The sequence below is a fragment of the Diadema antillarum genome, unplaced genomic scaffold (assembly GCF_040938485.1).
Source record: "Diadema antillarum isolate AM-2024a unplaced genomic scaffold, OU_Dant_1.0 seq00001678_RagTag, whole genome shotgun sequence".
Classification (NCBI taxonomy): Eukaryota; Metazoa; Echinodermata; class Echinoidea; order Diadematoida; family Diadematidae; genus Diadema; species Diadema antillarum.
Genome location: NW_027272373.1, coordinates 88,468 through 114,189, shown reverse-complemented (window position 1 = coordinate 114,189; position 25,722 = coordinate 88,468). Strand labels below are relative to the sequence as shown.

Genomic DNA, 25,722 nt, shown 5'->3' with positions numbered 1-25,722 from the left:
TGCAACAATGTCTTCTTCAGATGTATTTGTTTTTACAAACTGATCAACTGATAAACATAAATTTAGGTATACCAGACAGGAATAAGAAATATAAAATGAAATGATAATCTAGGAAATACAAAGAAAAATTATAATTACCACAATTCGAGTGATTATGCTTTGCAAAACACTGCCATATTATCTAGGCACAGGTAAAGAAACTTAACCAAGCCTGTGTATGTGTGTGTTGTTGTTTTTTTGTAATCTGGCTTACATAAATCAAAATAATTATGAAATACAATTATTTTACTAAAAAAACAACAACAACAGATTTACTGGCTGGATAACTTACAACGTCCAAATCATCTTCAAAATATGAGCTCAGATGTATGCATTTATTTTCAACTAGAAATGCATATGTATACATGCATTGCACATGATGTTGATATTACATTACATACAAAGTAACACATTAAAGGACAAGTTCACCTCCATAAACATAAGGATTGAGAGAATGTAGCAATATTAGTAGAACACATCATTGAAAGTTTGAGGAAAATCAGACAATCCGTTCAAAAGTTATGAATTTTTGAAGTTTTTGTGCAGTACCCGCTGGATAAGAAGACTACTGCAGTGTATGAATAACTTAGATGTCACATGCGTACAACAATATAAGGAAAATATAAAGAGAATTTCACAAAATTCCATCTTTTGAAAAAAGTACACATTCCCCTGACTCGTTACCGATAAATGTTATGGGTAATATTATTCCCCCTGCCTTTAGAAAGAGGCAAGTCAATTGCTCTTTTATTATGCGAAAAAAGTGAAAATATGTTGAATTTTCTTTTATATTTTCTTTATACTGTTGTACGCATATGACTCACAAGTGGTAGTAGTCTCCTCATCCAGCGGTTCCAACACAAACATTTAAAAAATTCATAACTTTCGCATCGATTGTCCAATTTTCCTCAAACTTTCACTAATGTGTTCTACTAATATTCTTGCATTTTCTCAATCCTTATGTTTATGAAGGTGAACTTGTCCTTTAACTCCAGCAGTGGCAAGACAATTTAAACAGTCACAACATGATATGATATAGGATGCATAGAACTTCTTTTTTCCCTTTCTCAATAAAAGAAAAGAGGAAAGAGCAACTATGGGTCAATACCCGTTTATTAGCGAAGTGGATGTTGACATTCTTGCCGAAGTCTGTGAGTGGATTTCCTTGATCTGGTATGAATCCTGAAGGTGAAAACAAACACACATACAATCAAACTACACGCAAATACAGAGTTCAAGAGACGGTCCCTTTATATTGAAAGAACCTCTGACACTACAAAACTCATCAGCGATCCTCTCAGAGTTGGGTTTTATGCCTTCAGCATGTCAGGTAATCACTGGACATCAATCAAAACCACAAATTTTTGTTTGCATACAAATTTGACCTTTACAAGCTTTGAGTAGGGATGACTCCATGAAGCACTTGACAACTACGACTGGTACTACAATTCAGAGTAAAGTACAGTCATACCACTTCAACAGTACTGCAGCAATCACTCAGCAGTGTGAACTTTGGCTGTGATAGCTGCAAATGATCAACTGCACTACGGCAAAAGGCTGTATAAATGTGGTTGTTATAATTTTTTCTATGGGAGAAGGGGGAGGGGGAGGTCTTCACAGGCCAACTCTCAGATGTGTGAGCTTTTGTTTCTCAGATGACAGGGGACATCCTGAGTCATCTTTACATTTTGGGGGCAAATTTGATGGCAAATAGGTGTATCTCTAGCTACTCCCTTTTTTCCATATACAGAGCTGGCATGTGAAGGGATTTGTAATGTTATCTGCAGATACACCCTTTTGCTTTAAAGACAATACTTTAATACTTGTCAGGTTTTGCTAGCAAAAAGGTGTATCAAGATAAAAGTGACTCTCATCTTGGTGAGGAATTGTTTCAAAACCTAAGAAATGATCAAAAATAATCTTTTACCCTATTCTAACGGGGGGGGTCAATTTGACCCCCCCTTGACATTTCGCGCCGTGATTCCGCAACGCGCAAAGATTTTGCCGCGTCGTTTCATGACTTTTTTCTTTAAAGTCTCCCGCATATTTTGAGACCAAATTTGCGATGTCCAGGTACACCGTTCTGAAGTTACGTAATGTTTTGCGGATGCATGTCAACCCGAAAATAGCTCAAATTCATGATATCATGTGCAAATCCAATGCAAATAGTGTTTTTTGGTTAAATTGATATAAATTAGATTATTTCAACTTTTAACCATTGAAATTAATCAATTTTAATGTAGATAAGCTTGATAAAGTGCCTGCAACAAATCTTGGCCAAAAAACAATAGAAAACAAAAGGTCAAAAAACATTGAAATACATAAGAAATTAACAAAACAATAAAAAACAAAAGAAACTGATTTTGATTGTGCTATTTTTTTACCAGAAAATTGTTTGTGTCTTGAGGAACTCTTACACAAAAATTTAGCAATCATTCAGTGGTTTTAATGGAGTTATAGGTGAAAATATGATTTCATGCGTAAATTTGCATAATTAATTTACTAAAAATAGAAAATCAAAATTTTTCTTTTGTATGACCATGTAATCTTGCAATTAACATCCGGCTCTATTTTTAGGCAAAATTTTGGGGCGATCGCGCGATCGGCGGCTGAGATCTGAAGGGGGGGGGGGTCACATTGAACCCCCCTCAGTAAAAACTTGGTCTCAAATAGCCCAGTTAGAATAGGGTTAAAGTACAGTATGAAGCAAACCCTAGGACAAACTTTACTATGACACACCAACCCATGTGGCTTCTATAGCAAATGTGCATGCCCAAACATATGAAGCTATTTTCTGGATTTTAATTCTCCCACTACAGAGCTCAGACACCCATCTGCTTGCACTAAAATAAAACAATCATATTAAAAGCATCTCCTCAAAATGAGATTCCAAAACTGAAAAGTGATCAAATTGCTATGCTCTGAGGGAGTCTACCTTTGTAACTGTTTGTCTCGTGAAAACATGAGTCCAGTTATTCAAATCATTAAACGAGAATGGTCACCAGCTTTTTTGTACATGTACAACAAAGCGGATAAGGGACCATTACAAAATGGATGGGAAACGCAATGCACCCATGTACTGACCGACCATTGATGTCTATATCAATCATGAAAAATCTTACCCAGTGACTAAACTTAATCAACATAGAGAAATGCAGCAAAGGTATTACAGGAAAACACAATCTGATACATCATAATCTCAGATGTCATCACTATTTTTCATAATCACCCCCCCATTGGCAGAGTGAAGTTTATGCCACATATATTTGACATAATTTTTCTGATAATGCTTACAATCCTATGAAACTTTAATAGTATTCTTTTTTTTTTTTTTATTCCCAACCCTCCCCCATCCAACTCTCTGTATTAGTCAAAACACTTCAGCTTACCTAGTTCTTGCAAAGACTGCTCAAACTTTTGAGTTGCTTGAAAGATGTCTTTGTATTCATCAAGCTGTAATGGCAGAAAACAAGAGGAATGCATTTAGAAATGAGCTGGGCAGGAAAGATTTGAGAGGACAATAATATACTGAAAACAGAATGTGACTGTATGTTATTCTTGAAAGATGAAGAAATTGTCTTTATAGAGATTCAATTCTGAGGTCTTTCTCAGCAGACAACAAATGGCTAGTACAAAAGACAAGACATCATGATTGTATGATGAGGATGAGGGCTTGGAATGCAATTCAGGATGAATACCTGTTTATTTGTGGCTGGGATGGACGGAGTTAAGCAATCTTTGATGATGGCTTCAGACATCGTTGGCCAGATGAGAGAACCTATGGGAGGGTGGAGGAAGAAAAAGTGTTATTTACATCTTGCTATACACTGATGGGCCTAGATTGGCCACAACAACAGGTGAATAGTAGAGGAATTGTAAATCTGAACTATTTTAGCTGTAGCAAACTTGTTGTCTTGACACTTGAAACATGCATATTGGTGTGTCTGGACCAACATTACATGGCCACCAAGGAAGCTACATTGTACGTAGTACATGCTTATGAGCAAGCTACCATAGGCCCAACTAGCTTTAAGTCCCCTCCAAATGACTAGGAAATAAAGTGCCTTTCCTAGGGGCATCATCATTGCTGCAAGCATCTGAAAGCAGGGGCCTTACGATTAAGAGTTCATGGTTTTATATACATACTACTGTTAAAGTGGAAACTTTTGCAGTGTGGAAAATTTTGCACATATTATGCAACCAGACGTGAGAGTGAAAATTACAGCGCATGAATGTTTTTTGCGTGCCAAATTTTCTATTAGTACTTAATGTCCTGATTCGGCGGATTAAAAGCACACAAAATTCATCTTAGCGGACCGAGCATGAAAAATCACTCACGCGAAAATTTCCGCTTTTACAGTGAGCCAAAATGGTTCCACAAAAAAACTTCCCTTCATCTGTCTCTGCTTTTGATCTCCATGATGTTCAATTGAGCAAGAAGAGAAGCTTGCAGAATATCAAAACTACAAAGGAGACATGGTACTCATGAAGAAAGAAAGAAAGAAAGAAAGAAAGAAAGAAAGAAAGAAAGAAAGAAAGAAACAAGCATCTCCCTTTCCTGTAGTACTTTGGAAAGGGCACAGTGAATAATTACTCCCAACAAATGCTCACAGGAAAGTGAATATTGTACAAACATAATTATTCTATCTTTCTTTCTTTTTTTTTCGGGGGGGGGGGGGGGGGGGGGGTGAGGGAGGAGGGATGTAGCAGGCATTTGAGAGAACAATAATATTCATGAAGTATCAAAATGGGAAACTGCTTTGGGAAGCCATTCCGCACTCCTCCCCCCCCCCCCCCCCAAAAAAAAAAAGGAACACATTTTTCCTTTACCCAGCATGCTCATGAGGCTGACGCTTTGCATCTCTTCCTCTCTGTCCCCCTGCCTGACCATGTGACCCAGGAAAGGTGTGGAGAGAGCCTTCAAAACCTTGAGCACGCCCTCGTAGACGGATTCTGGAGCAGGGTGGGAGGATTTGCCTTTCATGGTCACTATCCTGACTTCTGTTTTCTGAGGAAAATAGGAACAAGAATGAATGAGATAAAGAAGATCAGAATGACTTCAGAGTCTATGACTTCAGTCATAATCATGTACAAGTTTGAGTCACTTCTTCACAAAGCACAAACACACATGTATATTCAGTTGATGATAATGGTTAAAAAGGAGTATGGAAAATACAGTTTAATCTTGTTGCTGATGTAGCTGAGCAGATTTTTTCATTCACACCACTTAAACAGAGTTGAAATATTACGCAACGTTTATCACTTCCAACAAATGTCATGTGAACAATGTGTCTATTGTGTTCACTGAACAGATATATCAACATAGATCTACTCAGACATGCCACCATCATGTACAACTTGGAGGACTCTACTCTCAAATAATTGCAAGTCTCGGTTTCATTTCAGAATGGCTGGAAGGACATAAAATCATGTAACCCTGCAAAGAAGAAAGTAAGGTTTATGCAGGAACTGATTGAAGACATAAGTTACGCAATCAAATCAAGTGAGTACAAACACTTGAAACTACAGATACTGTAGTCATCTCCCATTCACAACTGTAAGTCACACTCACAACCTTACGTCTAACACACAAAATGAGCACATTTGTGATAATTTGTATTTCACACAGTTTGCGAACAAGTTTTCACCTAACGAGTGTGCATGTGTCCATTCAAGAATGTCCAATTATCTGTGAGGTAGTCCTTTCAGTGGATAATAAACCATTTAGTATGCTAGCACTGTCTTCCTTTCTAGATTTCAGCTGCTAAACTATCTTTGCATCTTCGACCACAGGCATTTCTTTTTTTATATACAGTATATACAGGGGCATATGTTACCACAATGGGATTCTGAGTTTTTGTATGAGGATAAAGACTAAAGATTCTTTTGGTTTTGATGCATGAAATATGTTTTATTTATTCAGTCAGGTACATGTACATGAAAGTGTAGACTGTTTACCTGTTTGCTGGTGTCTACAATGACTTCAGTATCTGGCCTCTTTATAATGGGGAACATCACATACTCAAGGAACTGCTTACCTGCACACAGAAAATACAGAGATTACATTTGAAATTGATAAAGGGACAACTACACAAACAAATGGGTCTATATTCATCTATCCAAAACAGTCTGGTGTCCCTAGACCACAGTTACACGTAACAGTGCTGAACTCATCACAGTGGTGTTCTTTACTCTGAAGCATTGGGAGAGCGTAGTATTTTGCAACCAGTCAACTGAAATCTTTTGAGACCCTAGTTTCCATTAAAGCAGCATTCAAAAAAAAAAAAAAAAATCTGTGCACTGGAATATGCAATTTCTTGCTTTGGAATACCTCTGTCATAGTGTTTCTTGATTCTCATTGTTTCTTTTAGGACCAGATCAGCTAGATCTTGCTGTTCGATTAGTTGTTTGTTTCTCACAGACACTCTGCAGGAGGTCTATGATATGCAGATATCATACTGCCATGCAGAATAATGTCCATTTGTCAACCGGTATGTTATGGCATAAATTACATACATGTAGTTCAATCTAGAAAATATTACTGCACAAACACTGAATAAGTGCATTGGACTTTCAAATGATTGAAATTAATTGCATAATGATTAAAAAAAAATAATTGTCAAATGCAACTGCATTTACTTTAGCTTAGTTTTATTTTGCAAAGTATGCAAGACTTGATACAACTGAGTATGGCATTTCTTTTTTATTTAGTTATTGCACAAGAATGGTCTATGTATCATTTTCCATTTTAACAGTTGTCAATGTGCATAACCTTGATGACTGCCAAGACAGTTTTTCTTCTGCTGAGTGACAACTTGAACATCATGTACATTAACTGCAAACAAAGCTTTGGGAAGCCACGGACTTACTGAATCCTTCAAGTTTGCGTGCGAGGCAACGTGTGGTCTGCATAGCTTGCAGCGTGCTGGCAAACTTGTCGTTGAGATCTGGACAAAACACAGAGGGTGATAGAGAGGGCGTGGTTATGACTGTGTATCTTCAATTTGGGCTTATATGACTACAAGGCCAAACAAACACTAGTAGGCAGATCTACATAGATGCAACATCATTTGAATTGCTGGGGTGCATTTCACAGACAAATCTGCAACAATTTACACTTTTTAATACAATCATTGCAAGAGGGAGATGGAGTATAGGATAGATAATATTGATTGTCAGATGGATAGAGGTACAGATGAATAAGAAGCTGGAAAGATGAATGAATAAATGAATGGGAAAGAGAAATACAGTATTTACAAAGTAGAAATGTCGCTATGGCGACTAGTACGCCTCCACCATAATGCATGATTCTCCTAAGAGGTCTATAGCATGTATTGACAATGTGTGACGACAGTTTAACATACAATGTAATTAGCAAAATATTAAAATGACATGACTGTCACAAATGTGTTAAACATTCGCTTTCCTTGAACTAAGTTTAATTGGATGAATGGCTACATTTTCTAAGAGAGTATATATTTGGAGATTTGGGAATTTTTACTTGACTTTTGCCTCTTTACAAGTTTTATATGCATTGAGTAATTTTCAAGGGATGGAGAAAAAGTATAATTTCAGTATTAAATAGCAAATTGTTAGCATTTTAACCTGGCCTTTGACACTTGCCCGTTGACCCTATGACCCTAATATTCCCAAGAAAATCACTGTTGGGCAGAACATGCATAAATATGTACTAAGTTTCATGATGATACCTTGAAGCCACTTCCTAGATATGGAAGAAGTGAAATTTACCACTTTCACATGACCTGAGACATTTTGATATTTGACCTTCTTGGCAAAAGACTTCCCAGAGAATCTCTATTGTGTAAAACATGTATACACTAAGTTTCAAGAAAAAATCCTGCTGGCATTGCATAAATATGAGGTGAAAAAGTACAATTTTGAGGAGTTAATCTTGACCTTTGACCCCCATGACCCCCAAAATCCCCTAGATAATCACTTCCAGTCAGTACACGCATATGTACTAAGTTCCATGAAGATACCTTGAACCACTTCTGAAATATGGAGAACTAGATATATCGCTACGGCGACTGATATGCCTCCGCCATAATGCATGGTTCTCCTAATAGGTCTATAGTACAATGTCTTGACAATGTGTGATGACAGTTTCACACAATTGGCAAAATATTAAAATGACAGGTTTGACTCAAATGTGCTGAATGTTCACTTTCCTAGAACTAGGTTCAATTGGATGAATGATTAAAATGTCAGAGTGCAGGTATTTGGGGAACTGATGATTTTTACTTGACTTTTGACCCTTTTATAAGTTTATGCATTGAGTAATTTTCAAGGTATTGAGAAAAAGTATAATTTAAGTATCAAATGGGAAAATAGCATTATCTAAACCTGGCCTTTGACCTTTGACCTCACAGTTCCAAAGAGAATCACTGTTAGGTTGAACATGCATAAATATGTAAGTTTCATGATGACACCTTGAGTTACTTTTGAGATATGGAGGAAAAAGTGCGATTCAGCACTTTCATTTGACCTTTGACCTTTTGACCTTTGACCTTTTGGCAAGAAACTTCCCACAGAATATATATTGGGTAATACATGTATACATCAAGTTAAAAAAAACCAAACCTTCAGGCATTGCATAAATATAAGGAAAGTAGTGATATTTGAAGGAGTTGACCTTGACCTTTGACCCCCTGACCTTTGAACCATGACCCCCAACTTCCCTAGATAATCACTGCCCATTGGAACAAGCATATATACTAAGTTCCATGAAGATACCTTGAACCATTTGCGAGATATGGAGAAAAACATGAATTGTCAACCTTTTTTTCACAAAATAATCTGTGACCTTTGACCTTTGACCCCGTGACCCTAAAATCCAAACAAAGTATTATCCCCCCAGGATATACCCTCATACCAAGTTTGATGTAAAACCACCACACGGTTCTTGAGATATCGACAAAAACAAAACGGGACAGATGACCCGAAAACATAATGCCTCCGGCCACTTCGTTGGCGGAGGCATAAAAAAAAAATGACATTTTAAAATTTTCACTTGGCCTTTGAACTTTGACCTCATGACCCAAAACTCTATCCAGAGAATCTTCATTTGGTAATACATGTATACACTAAGTTTACAGAAAATACCTTCAGGAATTGCAGAGATATGGGGGAAATAGTGAAATTTTGAGCACTTGACCTTGACCTTTTTACCTTTGACCTTGAGCATGTGCACCCAAAAGCTGATAGTTCAGTTACGCTGTCCACAAAATCGATTACGGACGGATGGACGGACAGACGGAAGGACGGACAACCCAAAAACATAATGCCTCCGGCAACACTTCGTGGCAGAGGCATAAAAAGTGATGGAGATACTTACTGACATTAAGCTGTGAATGGCCTTCCACCTTGGCATCTTTCTTCTGCCCCTTTTGAGATGGTTTAAACTGGATCGTCTTCGACCATGACTCTCCAAGGTGGTAATACAATGTCTCTCTAAGAATCCTCTCTTCGCTCTGTTAAAATAAAGAATATAATCATTATCATCTTATTTCTTATTCCCTCTTGACCTAGATGCATGAATAATGCATCTGGCATTGCTAGGGTGATAATAACAGAAAGGCCCTCTGGAAGAACAGCATTTACACTGCAGGGACGAAACTTTGAAAATCCAAAGAACTATGAAAACATTAATGCAAAGAAGACTTCAGTACCAGTACTTCAGAAAAATTTTACAATCAGGACTCACAAAATATGAATGACACCATATCTATATCATCCCATATCATTCATATACTAGTCATGTACTATTATCACAAGATTTGTGACATAAAAAAGCTGCTGCATACAGCTTTCAGTTCCAGCAAGTCAAAGCCCTTTAAAGTCAAAGATTGATATGAAAGAAAACTGAACTTTGAGTAAAAAAAAATCACTAGTTTGTTCTAGACAATGAGAGCAGGCCGGGAGCCAAATGGCAACAATTAAAAGACACGGAGACCAGTCATGCTAAAATGAGGCGAGAGAGAGAGAAAATTGATGGGGACCATAGTCTCTCTCATCTCCCATCACAAAACATGGGTATCAGTGGCAACACCCAAACTCTAAGGAGGACAGCACAATGCATTAGGGCAATGGAAAAGATATCTAAATAAAGGATGCAAGAAAGAAGACAAAAAAGAAGGCACAATGTACTATGAGGTAGAAGACATTATAGTTTCTGGCAGATGGAAGATTGATCGGCTTGTACCGAATTACAGCACCACTGTCAAAGAGCACTTCAGCACAGATCTTTCATTCAAAGTCTTACCGTCAGGGCTTGCACAATCTTCATATCACTCAATCCAGACCGGAACAGAAAGTTGAGATGTCTTTCCTGGTTGTAAAAGAAAGAAGAAAAGAATCCTAATAGCAATGGAAGATTACTTTGAAATCCTCTGTCTGCAAATACAAAATGAAAGCATTGGAGTTGAGCGCATATACACTGTATGTGACCCTGCATCACAAAACCAACAAAAAGTCGCCAGACATGAAAGGCAGATTGTGAAAGAGCAGACTCTAAGCTTTAAAATGATGTACAACTCAATTCATATGGACTCTCCTATCGTACTGAAATATTGGAGAGAAAGCACACACTTTGGAAAAGTGTGAACTGAGAAAAGTACAGGGTCTATTCAAGCGTTGAATCTTTTACCAAACCATGTTGGCTGTGCTATGAATGGGACAAAAAAACAGGATGTAAACCACCGTAGCAAATACAATGAAGGGATTATCAAATTCAGCTGAAATCAAGCATGCTGTATAGACACATTCTATCTGTCCATATTTTGAATGCTGAATTTGAAGGTGGTAGCACTTTCCTTTCGAAAGTTATTAGAGTTGAAAGTGAAGGGTGTGCAAAGGATTTCAAGAAATGAAAAGGGACCTCTACCTGATCACACTACTCTACAAAAAAGGGTAGTACAAAAACTGCTGAAAACACACTTTCCCATTCATTTTATGACCCCAAACTTAAGAATAATGTAGAAGAAGAATAGCTCTTTCAGATTAATATGAAATACTCGCTTCAACTTTTTGGAGTCCTCACGTAAAATCAAGGGGTGCGACTTTTTGTTGGTTTTGTGATGCATGATCACATATATTCATGGGACTCACAAGATTATTCCAGCTGTAACTCACTTTCACATTCCTGTCAAATATGACAGGAAAAATCAGACATAAGCTCTATATCCTATCTACTCTGAAAAAAAAAAGAACTAAATCCCACAAATCACTGAGCTAAAAATCAATCTGAACAACACACTCTTGTTCTACAATGCTGTGGTCTATGACTTTTTCTTCCAGAAGAGACTATATGTACATGTAGATTGCCTTTCTTCTACACACATTATGAACCAACAGCACAGAACAAACTAGAAAAACACTCTGAGAGCGCAGACCTCCGCCAAGCAGTTACTTTCCACCGATGATCTTGCTCTTCCCAAAGAGATTTTTTTACTCCTCTCTACAAATGGGGAAAAGCTCTTTGGGCTCTTCCATAGAGATTAGTGATTTCCACCCATAGGTCTATACATGCTGAAAAATTGCCTGATTTCCCAATATAGAAGCCTTTGTTACGTCATAAACCCTCAGCTGCACAGCGCGCCTCGGCCTTGCAGAAACTAGAGCACGCACCTTAGTGCGCGCATGCAAACCTCAAATACGCGGAGCCTGACCTCCCAAGTTCATTGACCCTACCTGCCAATATATCAAAAATCCTTCATAATTTCCCAAAAAAGTATCGGATCACTACCAAAAGCTAATCGTTTCTTACTTGTGTCATTCTAAACCTTTCCTGCAAGTTTCATTCAAATCTGTTAACTACTTTTTTAGTTATTTTGCACACGGGCAAACAAATGAACGAACGAACGAACGAACGAACGAACAAACCAACGGTACCGCAAACATAACCTCCTCTTTTGGCGGAGGTAATGAACTGGTTTCTTAACTCTTAATGTGCCAGGCCCAAAACCCCTAACGTGCCAGAGGTTTTTACCTAACGCCAGAACGTTTCGAAACTGGACTGACAATGACATTTAAAACTGCCATATCTCTGAAACTATTGACTGTTTTGAATTGAGTTCTACACAACATATATCAAGAAATGTTTGCTCTTTGGTGTCATGCAGTCAGTTTGCCACAATATCTATCTGAATCTGAAATATTGCAGAAATATTTGATACATCAAAAAAATTAATAGAAATTTTTGTGTAGTATGGAAAAAAAAGAGTCAGTCTTGTTTTTTCTTCAATGGAATGCTCCCTTGACTCTGTGAGAAAGTTTTAGAGCAACATTTCCTCTTTCAAATGATAACAAAATTGCCTTCTAGAATTGTATGATTCCAAAGATACTAGCAGTTTATTTTGTCTTAGCAATTTCTCTTTCTGCCTCAGTAATTCATTCCCAAATCTGAGTCCTTTAGTCCCAGATCCTGTATTTGAAACTAAAGTAATTGTCCCGGGCCCTGGAATAGTGTCTTTTGTCCACCTGAGAAGGAAGAACCTGCTAATCCTCCTTTTGTCTACGCGGACCGCGGGCGGGCGTACTCTATTGAAATCGGCAGGCCTTTGTCCACGCGCAATTCCTATGCTAGCGTGGGGACGATTAGTGACGTTCACCAAAACAAAAGGATGAAAGACTTGACCGACGAACGAAAGCTGACCCTCTTTGAGGGACAAAATCAAAGCAGCTTCCTGCAGGACAGCGTCCAAGCGGAACAATGTAAGTGGAAGCGCATAGACAATACACGTAGAGTCAATAGCATACACACGCGTGGTTTACCTATGAGACTTTTGATCCATACACATCTCGCAGAGGGTGCGCCCGCTGCGGATTTTCCCGATGTGAAAAAAATACATCTAGATGAAAAATCATGTATTTACTCAAAATTTTCCTATGTAAGCATGCTCATATTTTTAGTGGAAGTGATGGCTATGCTAATCAGCTACCAGTACATATCATTGGCAGTTGCTTGGTGTAACACATTACGGTACCACAAGAACTTTAATGATCAATGCTTTTCTCGCTGTTCTTAGTCGCCGATCGGCGACCATGGCACGTCAGGACTAAGGTCGCCGTTCGGCGACCATGGCACGTTAAGAGTTAAACAAGCAGTTCACAAACCATCCCAATTGGACTGCCCTGATCCTATGAGGAGCATGTTTTAGAACGGTTGCAATCAACAATACCCTTGACTTCATGCAACAGACAAGATGTATTGCTGCATATTTTCCATATTGTTTGCATGCACTATGGGGACTTTAAAAATCCTGATATGAAGCTCAGGATACATAAGTGTCATAGCCCATGAATATTGTCCATGGATGCATATTGTTTCAATTTGAACCAATGATATTGATAATACCTAGCACTTAAAAGGCATAATACCTAAAGTATCCTTCCCTTTGTCCTTTACAATCACAACTAGAAATATCACTTAAGGTGATTAAAGGAGAAGTCCGGACGATTTTGAAAAAAATTAACCAAAATCTACATAAATAAAGGACCATAATGACTAAGTTTCATTGAAAAAGACCCTCCCAACTCGCCACAATCGATTTTTTAGCATCACTAATTTTGAATCGTAACCGTTCGATTTCTGTACGCCGGCGAGAAAGATCACGTGACAGCGTGACGTTTCCTCCTCACATTGCTTTTTGCTTGGAGCGTCAGCTGGCTCGGGGGAGCCCTGCTTGAGCAACGGTGATACGGGCCAAGCAAGCGGTAGTAGCGTACCGCTCAACAGTCTCTGACCACACAGCGGATGCACGCGGCATGATCTATTGCTTCATTAAAAAAATGCCGATGTGTCAAGTGTTAGGGTGTTGTCAATACTTCAACTTTACTAGTAAGTCTTCAAATTGAAGAAATATTTCGATTTTAAATTGATATCTATCCACGATACTACCTTTACATGATCCTGAATGCTACAACACGCAGCCCGATTACGTTGTGTGTATTAAGCTGCTGGTCGTAGTTACCGGCGCGGCGCGGCGGCGGTACCAAGCTGGTGCTGGCGTTTCTTCCTCGGTTCAAGTTACATGTATACTGTCGTATTTTATCACCGTCAGACACACTTTTCAACAGTCTCGGACAACAAAAGAGGCAATAATTCTGACATTGACAGACTGATTTCAGATTGTTCACACTCAGAAGTCGAAAAAACGATCGCGGATTGTGATAGCACTTGGCAGCAGCAGACGTAAATGTATGCCTGCACAGCCCGACAACAGCTAATGCATTGTAAGTGATGGGGTGGACACTAATAAGTACGGCAGTATTATAATACATACATATTTCAATTTAAATGAAAATGTTATAGCATTGCAACTATTTTACATTAATCTTTGAAGATTTTATATAGATATATAACGAAGATTATTTGAATAAAGGAATACAGCGTTTGGCAACAGCACTCCTAAATCGGTGTACGGTCTCCTGCAGTAGCGCCGACAAGGCACACATATTAATACCGCCCGCAGTCAGCAGTGCAATGGGAGATCGATGCGTAGCTGGGCTTCGCTCGCGGTGCTCTCAGCTGAGGAAACTGCGCCCGATACGTCACGCGCAATGCATCCTGGGACAGATAGTACGAAGGGCAGCTCGCGACGGATTCGAACATGAAGAATTACCTTATTTTAAAAAAAAATCATAGTAAATGTATCTGATGGTCTTTTCTCGTCGGGAAAAGGGTAATAGGTTCATGAAATATTGTTCTTTACACACGAAACGACTGATAATCGTCCGGACTTCCCCTTTAATACCCCCGCCCCGTGACGACAGTCTTACCCAAGGAATGATCTTTCCTTGATCTTCTGCCATTTAAATGCCGTTACCATGGCAACGCAGCTTCCGACACGTCTGAAAAATATGTCTTGCACATCTTCCCACCAAGACTATTGTGTGTGCCACATTTCATAAGCTTTTGTCAAAAACTGAGGAAGTAGTTCAATCCACAAGATCTTTCCTTGATCTTCCGCCATTAAAATGCCGTTACCATGGCAACGCAGCTTCCGACACGTCCAAAAAATGTGTCTTGCACATCTTCCCACCAAGACCAATGTGTGTGCCACATTTCATGAGCTTCAGTCGAATACAGAGGAAGTAGTTCAATCCGCAAGATCTTTCCTTGATCTTCTGCCATTTATATGCCGTTACCATGGCAACGCAGCTTCCGACACGTCCGAAAAATATGTCTTCCACATCTTCCCACCAAGATCAAGGTGTGTGCCACATTTCATAAGCTTTGGTCAAAAAACTGAGGAAGTAGTTAAATCCGCAAGATCTTTCCTTGATCTTCTGCCATTAATATGCCGTTACCATGGCAACGTACTTTCGGGTACTGTCAAAAAATGCGTCTTGCACATCTACAACCAAAGGCACACATCTGTACCAAGTTTCACGGAAATTGGGCAAAAACTGAGGAAGTAGTTTGCAACACAAAATTTTCCATAATTTTGGCTCATAATATGTGAGCTGTTACCATGGCAACATACTTTTTGTCACTGTCAAGAAATGTGTCATGCTGACCTATATCCTAAGACAAACATTCAATATGAATTCCATGAGAATTGGAAGAACACTGATGAAGCAGTTTTGCCATGAAGCATTTTGCCCTATATTTTACCAATAACATGCCGTTACCATGGCAACGCACTTTTTGCCACTGCGGAAATATGTGTCTTGCACATTAACATATTCAGATGAACATCTGTACCTAATTTCATAAAAATTGATCAAAAACTGTGGGAGGAGTTCGCGACGCAAGATTTGTACCCATTTTTGCCCATAATATGCCGTTACCATGGCAACGTACTTTTGGGTACTGTCAAAAAATACGTCTTGCACATCTACAACCCAAGGCACACATCTGTGCCAAGTTTTATCGGAATCGGTTGAAAACTGAGGAAGTAGTTCGCGACGCAAGATTTGCAACGGACCGACCGCCCGACCGCCCGACCGACCGCCCGACCGACCGCCCGACCGCCCGACCGTCCGCTGATTCCTATATACCCCCTTCAAACTTCGTTTGGCGGGGGTATAACAATGTCACAACCAGATACAACATAGAGAAACACAGCACATGAGCAAACTACCAATTACATTGTCCAACAGGACTTGTAACATACATTATGCATATGAGTTTAGCTCTAAGTGTCATGGCAACATGATCAGAATTATAAAATATGACTTGAGCAACATTTTTCAAGCAATGCTCATCAAAAAATTTTAAAAAAGAAGAAAAAACTGAATAATATAATGATTATCTAAAACAACACAAAATCTGGTAATACACATTATACTCACCAGAGAATCAAGAAGACTGGCAGCTTGAATGAATTCTTCAGTTTTTAGCACAGAGTGAAACTCCTTTAGATTCTTGTGAACCTGTAGATGGAAAGTTCCACAAGTGTAATAAAGACAAGTTTCATAAACACTAATTAATACAGTGCAGAATCTTCTGACAAATTAACAACAAAGTAGTTCAGGATGGACATTACTACTCACACCAGCAATAGAAGAATTAATTCCTCTCTCCTTCATTAATGTTGTTTATTTTAATTATCTATTCAGTATTCTTTACCCCAGGTAGCCCCATCAGTGGTTTATACACTTGTATTCTTGGGGCTCCGCAGGGGGAATGGGTTATACAGCAGCTGTACATGTACATGCTATTTCAACAAGATACATTACAGAGAAATAACTCATAAGTTCCCTTGAATTCAGCACATCAGAAATGAATGTGTCTTTACAAAGTCTTAGTTGCTACATTCTGATTTATCTGACAGATCTTATATGATTCTGGATGACAGCTTTAAAATGTATAAAACATAAGTACACAGGTCAAATTTTACAGCTTTACATTATTTTTTTTCTTCCAAACTTCATGGTATAATTTGCATATTCTGGCTTTTCAAACTTGAGAGAGAATTTCATGGATGAAACCCCCCCCCCCCCAAACAATATGTCGTGTTACCTACAATGACAAAGCTGTAATTATGTTTTACTTTTGTAATCTAATGTACATATGCGTAGCATGTTTGACAAGGTACAATGCCACTCTAACAAGCTGATTTGCGTGATTTCTTCTACTGGTATTTCATGTCAAGGTGCAAATATAAGCAGACAAGGCATGACCCGAGTTCATTTGCAGGACGTTGGATGGTGGACTTACAGGAGTCTTATCAAACACACAGATATACATTGGCCTCACCTCACACAGACTGACAAGGACTGCTATGGTAGCATTTGACTTGTCCATCTCTTTGGTCAGCTCCTGGACATCACTCGTTGATGTCCTCAGCTTCACACTTATATCCCCCTGAGATCAAGGATGGAAGGATGCAAGTCACAGGAGCAACATATTATTATTAGTCCTGAATGTCATTTGTCATTTGAAATAAATATCACCGCAAAATTGCCTATATCAATTTAAAAAGAAAGTCATCATTGTTTATATACATTCTTTGTTCACTTATTTATTTATTTTTTTTTTTTAATGGCTCATGGGTCCAAGTTGGTTTGATAATGATGTTTCAGCAAAGTCAAATATCATTATGTAGTGAAATACAGTAAGAAATCAAAGGATGACAAATGTTTTGAACTTACAATTAATATAATTTATAAGCTGTTATTTTCGCAAGTACAAATACTTTTGTGAATGAGAGCATGGACATTTTCGCAAGATGTTAAACCACTACTCAACACACATGTGCTATTATCATCTTAGTGTCTGCCCATTATATGCTAATACCTGCTCCAATCTGTTATATGCTTGCTTCATAAGATACGCTTTTTTCCATTCATTGTTAAGAGAAGCTTTATCCCTGTTTTTTTCTTAAATTTCGTCTTGTACAATGTACATTATCACTGGGATAAGTAAAAAATAAAAAGAGGGGGGGGGGGAAGCAATCAAAAAACCCTGCAATAATGTGTAAATTTATGTTTTGTATTGGAACCTCTGCACAGAATTCTTACAAAAATATTGATCTGAATGATTTCCAACGTACAACCCTATAAAGCTTCATCTGAAAAAAAAAAAAAATAGTCCACATGTGTACATACATTGCTATCCTGCAGAAAACCATAATATCATATTGACAAAGCTTCGCGGAGAAAAGCTCATGAAGTACATTACAACTTTGGTATACAAGCAATCTTGTGCAAGTCTTCATAATTACTTAGAGATGGAGACCCAAGTGATGTCTCGCTCTATTTGTTTGATTTTGTTGTTGTTGTTGCTTTAAAATCACCTGTAACTTGTTGCTGAGATCTTGCATTTCAGCATCCAGGCTCTTGACCCGGGCGTGGAGCTTTCCAATGTTGTCCATAGAGGGAGTGAGGTCCACATAGCGCTGACGTTGAGCCAGGTTGATCTCAGTTTTCAACTCATTGATCTGCGTAGAGACCTTATCAATGCGTGTGGCTAGGTCTTCCTTCTCTAATAAACCTGTCAAATGGGACAAAAAATAAATAAAAATAAAATAAAATAAAAATGTTCTTCTGTAGACAATCTGCATCAGGCCAGTTTAGCCTTCACTGAATATGTGGTCATTGTGTGCTGCCATTGTAAGTCAGAAAGATTATTACTAAATGAAAATAATAACTTTTCACTACACACAAGAGAAAAGAACATGATGTGTTGGATTAGCAATGGTAGTATTATATCATCAGAGATGCCGCTAATATACCTTCATATCCATGTATATACAACACGTATCTTGAATTCCACTATGGTACACCAAATTGCACCACTATCACAGGAGTTACTTCATAGCTCATTTCCAATATCAAACAAAAATTGAAACCAAATCAGTTTTCGAAGCATTGACATTGACTTTCATGTCACTGTTAAAAACACTCTTCACCAATTTTGTAAGCAGTCATGACATTTGCTGCCTTTACAATCTGAAACTGAAGTTAGCCATCTAAAATCATGCGATGTACATTTGTTTTAATCAGGAGCTAAAAATCAATGATTATGGCAAGTAGAAAGAAGTCGGTTGAGAAATGTGCACAAGCATGTGTGTGTGTATCCATCCATGTCTGTGTGTGTTCGTGTATGCTTTAGAAACTGCATTTCTTATATAAAACTTTTTTTCTAACGTGCTATGATGAAGCATTCTGTACATGTCCATTGATTTTTAGCTCCCAGTTTAATACTTGAAAGACATGATGCAATAAAAGTAAATAAAAAACGGCCAACCTCAGTTTCAGAATGTGTAGGCAGCATGTAAATCTATAAAACAGCAATTGCTTGCGAAAAGCAAATTGTTTCGAGGAATGACATGAAAGTTGACATATGTGTCAATGCTTCTAAAAACCTTTGGGCTCAAATTTATGTGAGTGATAGAAATAAGCTATATATCTATAAAGTATTTTTAGTGATTTTCTGGGCATGCAGAATTTGAGATATCTACTGTGGATACAAAAGAAAAATCACTGGCCCTATGATTAGGAGAGACAGCTTTTTATTCCTATTTCACCAGGTCCATATGCATACGTACGGGAACCTGGTATACCTGGGTTCCCGTGGCGTCAACCCATAAATACAAGAACGGAACAAGGTACAAAATTCATCTTCATTGCAAGTATTATGCTGACCAGAAAAATGACCTCAATGGAAAGATTAGAGTTGAAATCTTCTCTCAACATGCAACATCATGTCCCCATATGGGTGTACGTACTCAAGCAGCTCGAGTACAGATTCATTCCATGAATTTGAATAATTATGCAGTACCCGCTGCATTCTATAAGGATTAGAACCAACACTTGCTGAGATCAGGAGGTTGTAGGTTCAAATCCTGCTCGAGTACGTATGCAGATGATTTTTCATTATGGCTACTACTAAAACACTGTCAATTCAGTGCTTATTTACGTCAATGTATCAGGGCAATTTGTCAATCTGTTGCAGTGAAAAACATCTCGATGGAAGAATTTCATGAATTTGAAAAATCTGAATGCAATTAAGGATTGGGGCTGTTCATGTTGTGTGTGTGTGTGTTCACGTGCGCACACGTGCGTGTGTGTAAGGGTGTGTGTGTGTGTGTGTGTGTTTATGAGTGTGAATAAAAGAAGATTGTAAAAAATGTGATCATAAGACAAGTGTAGGGTAAAAGAACATAATACTAAGTAAAGCCTATATGAAAGAAAGATATTATTCAGATGGGTGAAGTTCAGATGCGAATTTCTTCACTTTGTCTCCCTCTACAAATCAAATTTGTTAAGATCGCATCTGCTGATCTGTAAATTAACAAACATGTCCGAAAAAAAAAGGAACCAGTGGGACCAGGCTGTCCCTGGTTGCCGGCAGTGACACAATGAACATGGAACAAATACCCAAGCTCCGAAATTCCGACATTGTTATGTTAAGCACCATATTTGTTACCAAGACTACATTTAAGATGAAAACTTTATCTATTTATAGCTACCGCTTTCAGCTATTAATATTGACATACATATTTCACAACTTACCAAAAATGACACCTTTTTTAATCCTGTACGCCGCAAAAATCATAGAAATCACAGAAATGATTCAAAATGTCGGCGCAGCACTGGGCAAAGGGGGCGCTGTCGACCCCGCGGGCGTACAAACCCTAGCAGCGCAATTTGCATCATTCAAAGCTGGGAAAGATTTATTTTGAATCGCTCAGCGATGCAATGATCACAGCATTCAGGGTTCAGATTGGACTTTTTTTGCTCAGTGTATGTTGCGTGAGGGCTCACTATGGATTGAAATACTATGCTCATAGTCCAAGCATCTCAATTCACGTGACCGATTCGTAGAATTTGTGATAAGAATGTAGAAATTTTCAACGGTTTTGTTGTTGTGTGGCCGTGTTCGAGAGGTTTTATAATAGTAGATATGTGTATCATACACCGTCAGACCACGGCATCTGGTCGGGCTAGTCAAAGATCCCAGATCTCTTGTAGACTATGAGTCTGACCACGTACAGTTCTATTTAGGTTAATTTACTGAATAACAAGGGTGAATTTGTGCCGATAGAGATCTATTTGGAGATCTAGGGTAACATCCCCAGTATTCTGTCACTTAAGCTTTTTTGCAATATTTTTCAAACTAAAATAATACATACATACATCATATCTACAGCAATGTACGTAAAATATATATCAAATTTCTTTAATCACAATTTTCATTTTGTTAAATATCACACAGAATTTCACAAAATCCCAAAATATATCACCTTGAAAATTCCCCAGTATTCGGTCACGCGATATGCGCGTTCAAAGTCAATGCATGTTCAAGGCAGCTGAAAAATGCGCGCGCACGAGCGCTACCTTGTTGGCGCAAAATTGCATCGGGGACGTTGCGGCACCCGTTGGTGACCGAATACTGGGGAATCGGCACTTGCATTCAACCCTTGTACATCGAGACACTGTATCGGCACGTACAGAAATATTGTTTTTCTTTTGCGTTTTCGAAGATACCATCACACTCCAAGCTTGCGATAAGCAAAAGATCCCGCGAGAGAACGGCCTATTTCTCGATTTTTAGTGCTTTTTCGGCGACCCGCATTCTTAAAACTGGGCCTTATCCGCATGCGCTTTTGGAAAGTTGCGCCAATTCTGCACTTTTGACAGTAAAATTTGGGATTTTGAATGGATTTTTGAAGGGGGCTACTGGAGTTTCCTGTTGTGAACGAGTGTGTAAGAATGTGAATTGATGTGATTTGCGTGTGTTGTGACAGTTGAACTTACTGGCTGGTGACTAGTGATAAGTGACCGAATACCAGTGGCAGTAAACAGTATGGTAGGTGTTCAAAACACCGACCGGGTCCATATCAACCGACCGCGCACTATAATGGCATTGCGCGTACAGAAAGAAAATGTACGCATGGGACTACGCGCAACGGTGTTCGATTCTTCACTGGGCTATGCTACCGAGTAAAATGAGGCGAAAACAAATAAGTATTCCCTCTAAATTAACGAAATTTAGCAAAATTGAATAAGATTTATCGTGTAACTACATATAACTAGGCCGGCAGTGGCCTACCTTTACTGACTCGTTGTTAGATGTAGAGTATCCTTCCGTAATAAATTTGACGATTTTGACCGCAAAATTGTCACCGCCACTTGTACGATCGTGCACACACGTTACACATACACATGACATAATTATTTTGTCGCCCGCTACGACTGTACGAGTTGAAGCAGAAACGAGAAATGAATGTGAAAAAACAAACCGACTCATCTAATTTATTTCAATTACGATGAAAAGTTTCCTAATGAAAATCAATTCAAATTCATCGAACAGTCCTTCAAAAGTAATATCGAAGGATTCAAAATATATTCAAATATTATTGGGGAAAAAAATGACGGCTAGAAAAAAAACAGCGGCCTGTCGAAAAAACGCATTTAAGTGCCCTTTATATGTATTGTCAGGGTGGTCGGTTGAAATGAACAGGGCAACTGAGTGCGGAAAAAATGACACCCCATGCGTTCGAAGCCGCCATCTAGAGCGCGTACCTCAGATCGCATTTTCAGTGCACGCTTGTAAATCCGGAGTATTTTCTCCACACGTGAGTAAAATTTCAGGCAAATTGTGAAATTTTTCACGTTTCTATTGATAGAAAAACGTTAGGTGGCCGGTATTATAAACACCCAACCATACTCAGTAGCTGACCGACCCTGCCCCTGGTGCTCTTACCCTATTTGGAGATCATTACTGGAGAAGTAGAGTAGAAACAGGTGCGAAGCTGCGAAGGTACACTTGCGCCAAAATGGGGTCTCAAAGTGTTTCGCACCGAGCCAGCACAGGTGCGAAGGTACACTTGCGCCTAACCCCGGGACGCTCCGTGTACACAGTTACACACTGTGGGAGCGTCCTGAGTCAATAGAGTGCTATATCGGTAAGCTTGAAAAACATACACAGTCTGTCACAGATTTTCGCGCCTCCGTAAGTTTCGAATTTCACTAGAAAAAAACTTACTTTTATAGTATACATAAGATTCTTATCTAATTCCTACCATACGTTCACCTTGTTCTTGTTCACACTGGTCCAATGATCTTGAAAAAACGTTTTTTTTTACAGGTCCATCTCCTAGCTCCCCATCCCATTCACCATTTTCGAAATCAGTATGCAGTACACTGCGCACGTAAATATTCATGTGCTGGGCGGAGTCGCAATGCTTTTAGCCTTCTGACAAGGCCTGCGCGCGCGTACCCACCCAGAAAGCAACGCAATATACAGCGAGAGGGTTTGTCACAACAGTATGATACGGCCTTGCCATAAAGCTACAGCTGTACAAATGTTATTGACGGCCAGCGCGTGCGCACAAGTTTCAAATCCATTGACTGTATAAGATGTCGTTCTCCCAAGTTCCTTTTGACCGAGTCGTATTTAACTCATCAATTCGAGCAGAAATGGAATATTGGCAGGACCAAAAGTTGAACGCAGTCAGTCTTCAACATTATCATTATAACTTCACCTGTAAGTCTTCATATTACAGAATTTTTGCGATTTCATATTGATATTTAGGCGCTATACTTCGCCTGTCATGATCATATCTGCTACAATGCGTAGATGCGCTGGTCGCAGTTAACTTGCGCCTAGATCTGTTTCTACGTTAAGTTTACTGCCAGTAAATTTTTACCACTCACTGTATGTCAGTTCGGGAAACCCACTCACAAGGGGGGCCCCTCCTTATAAGTAACCCGTCCCCCTTATAAGTAACCCCGTCCCCCTTATAAGTAACCCCCGGGGCACCCCTTATAAGGCGTCTCCGCGCTTTTTTGCAATGCAACGCGAAAATGAAAGGACTGCGGCAATTCGCTTGATTATGTCCATAAAGCTTCACAAGTTTCCTAGTTACTCACGAAATTTGAGCAAAATCGGTTTGAGGCATCATATCTAAAATCATGGATTTAAATGCGATGTCAAACGACCCATGCGAATGCTGACATGCGAGCGATTACTGGCGTGTGTCGCCAGGCGCGGCGGCGCGGCAATGCTTGAGTGCAGACGTGGCGACTGAGTACGTACTCAGTCGCCACGTCTGCACTCAAGCATTGCCGCGCCGCCGCGCCTGGCGACACTCACGCCAGTAATCGCTCGCATGTCAGCATTCGCATGGGTCGTTTGACATCGCATTTAAATCCATGATTTTAGATATGATGCCTCAAACCGATTTTGCTCAAATTTCGTGAGTAACTAGGAAACTTGTGAAGCTTTATGGACATAATCAAGCGAATTGCCGCAGTCCTTTCATTTTCGCGTTGCATTGCAAAAAAGCGTGGAGACTCCTTATAAGGGGTGCCCCGGGGGTTACTTATAAGGGGGACGGGGTTACTTATAAGGGGGACGGGTTACTTATAAGGAGGGGCCCCCCTTGTGAGTGGGTTTCCCGAACTGATGTACACACACACACCAAAAAGTCAAGGCAGAGTCACAACATGAAATGCAATAGGTGGGACCGGCATATTCCTACGAGTTGAATGTTTATTATCAACGGTACGTCACACACAGTGAAGCAAATTACGGTTATATTGGTTAAAACAGGGATGCCCTAAAAACAACATACAGTACGTTACGGCTACATTACCTGTGTTCATCAGCACTTCCGTCACTAAGGATGCCATAACTGCAGATATCTTGTCGTACAACAGCAGGGAAACACTTTGTGACACGTTTATGTGTCATAAATTAGAATTCGACGCACCGTATCGAAACTACAACACTATTCGTAACATGGGTATGGGCTGCGTGCATAGCGCATGCAGCATAATACCGCGCTATATCATGCACGTTTACGTTTTCAACCAATAAGCGCACGTTTACGAGAGCGCGGGGCGAGCGAGGAGGTATTGCGCTTGGCGATTCTACCCTCTTTTTGGTGCACTGGGACCTAGCAAGACTCAATGTCTTTCTACATGTCTCAGTACACTAGTTTACAAAAAGAAAAAATATCAACATGTATGCATTGAAACGGGAAATAAAATTACTTGAACTTCAAGTGACATGATGGTTTAAAAAAAAAATTGAAGGGAAGATTCTTTAGTTCCTTAATAATAGATTTAACATTAAATAATTGATTTAACTTATTTACATTAGGCCTGCGGTAATAGTAACATACTTCTTACGCTCATCAATGAAAAACGGTCACAACAAAACATAATGAAATTCATCACCCTGTCCAAGGACCCTACACAACGAACATATTTCAAGAGGTAGATCATGAGATGAATAGGCCCTAACGACATTTAGCAACTGGCAGATTATGATTACCACATCGAAATTTAAATAAAGATATCCTATCTCCTACATTGTACCTCCAAATTTAACAGATATTTTTCTATACCAGCTTCTTGTTTTTTTTTTTTTTTTAAATCTGTAATTGAAACATAAACGATTTCTATTAACTTCCTCATTCCAGTTTTGATAATCTATATCATGTAATTTACGGTCCACTGATGACTTTACAAATGCATAGATATGTCTAATTTATAGATGTCTAAGATATTTTTTATTTTTAAGACCCATCTGGTATGAAAATCACAATTTTCATGAAGTTTTCGTAACATGTATCCGCTGTAAGAGAGTTTAGATACTTGACATTGGCTAACCTTTGCACAAAAATTAACCATGCATGTGTACGCATCTCCACACTATACTTGCGAGGGCAAATGTGCCAGCTTCGCTGTACACCATGCTTT

General features: G+C 39.0%; 1 protein-coding gene across 1 annotated transcript in view; it reads right to left on the bottom strand.

Moving 5' to 3' along the window:
- The window catches only part of LOC139711646 (centromere/kinetochore protein zw10 homolog), a 32,868-nt gene extending 8,125 nt beyond the window's left edge, over positions 1–24,743 (bottom strand). The window contains exons 1-12 of the mRNA XM_071623506.1: positions 24,612–24,743; positions 18,303–18,499; positions 17,264–17,371; positions 16,357–16,437; positions 10,322–10,387; positions 9,395–9,530; positions 6,909–6,986; positions 5,998–6,077; positions 4,870–5,047; positions 3,738–3,817; positions 3,429–3,492; positions 1,148–1,221 (exon numbers count right to left, since the gene is read on the bottom strand). Coding sequence (XP_071479607.1) covers positions 1,148–1,221; positions 3,429–3,492; positions 3,738–3,817; positions 4,870–5,047; positions 5,998–6,077; positions 6,909–6,986; positions 9,395–9,530; positions 10,322–10,387; positions 16,357–16,437; positions 17,264–17,371; positions 18,303–18,499; positions 24,612–24,648 — 1,179 coding nt within the window. The 5' untranslated portion in view covers positions 24,649–24,743. The remainder of the gene's footprint in view (positions 1–1,147; positions 1,222–3,428; positions 3,493–3,737; positions 3,818–4,869; positions 5,048–5,997; positions 6,078–6,908; positions 6,987–9,394; positions 9,531–10,321; positions 10,388–16,356; positions 16,438–17,263; positions 17,372–18,302; positions 18,500–24,611) is intronic.
- Positions 24,744–25,722: the final 979 nt, after the last annotated feature.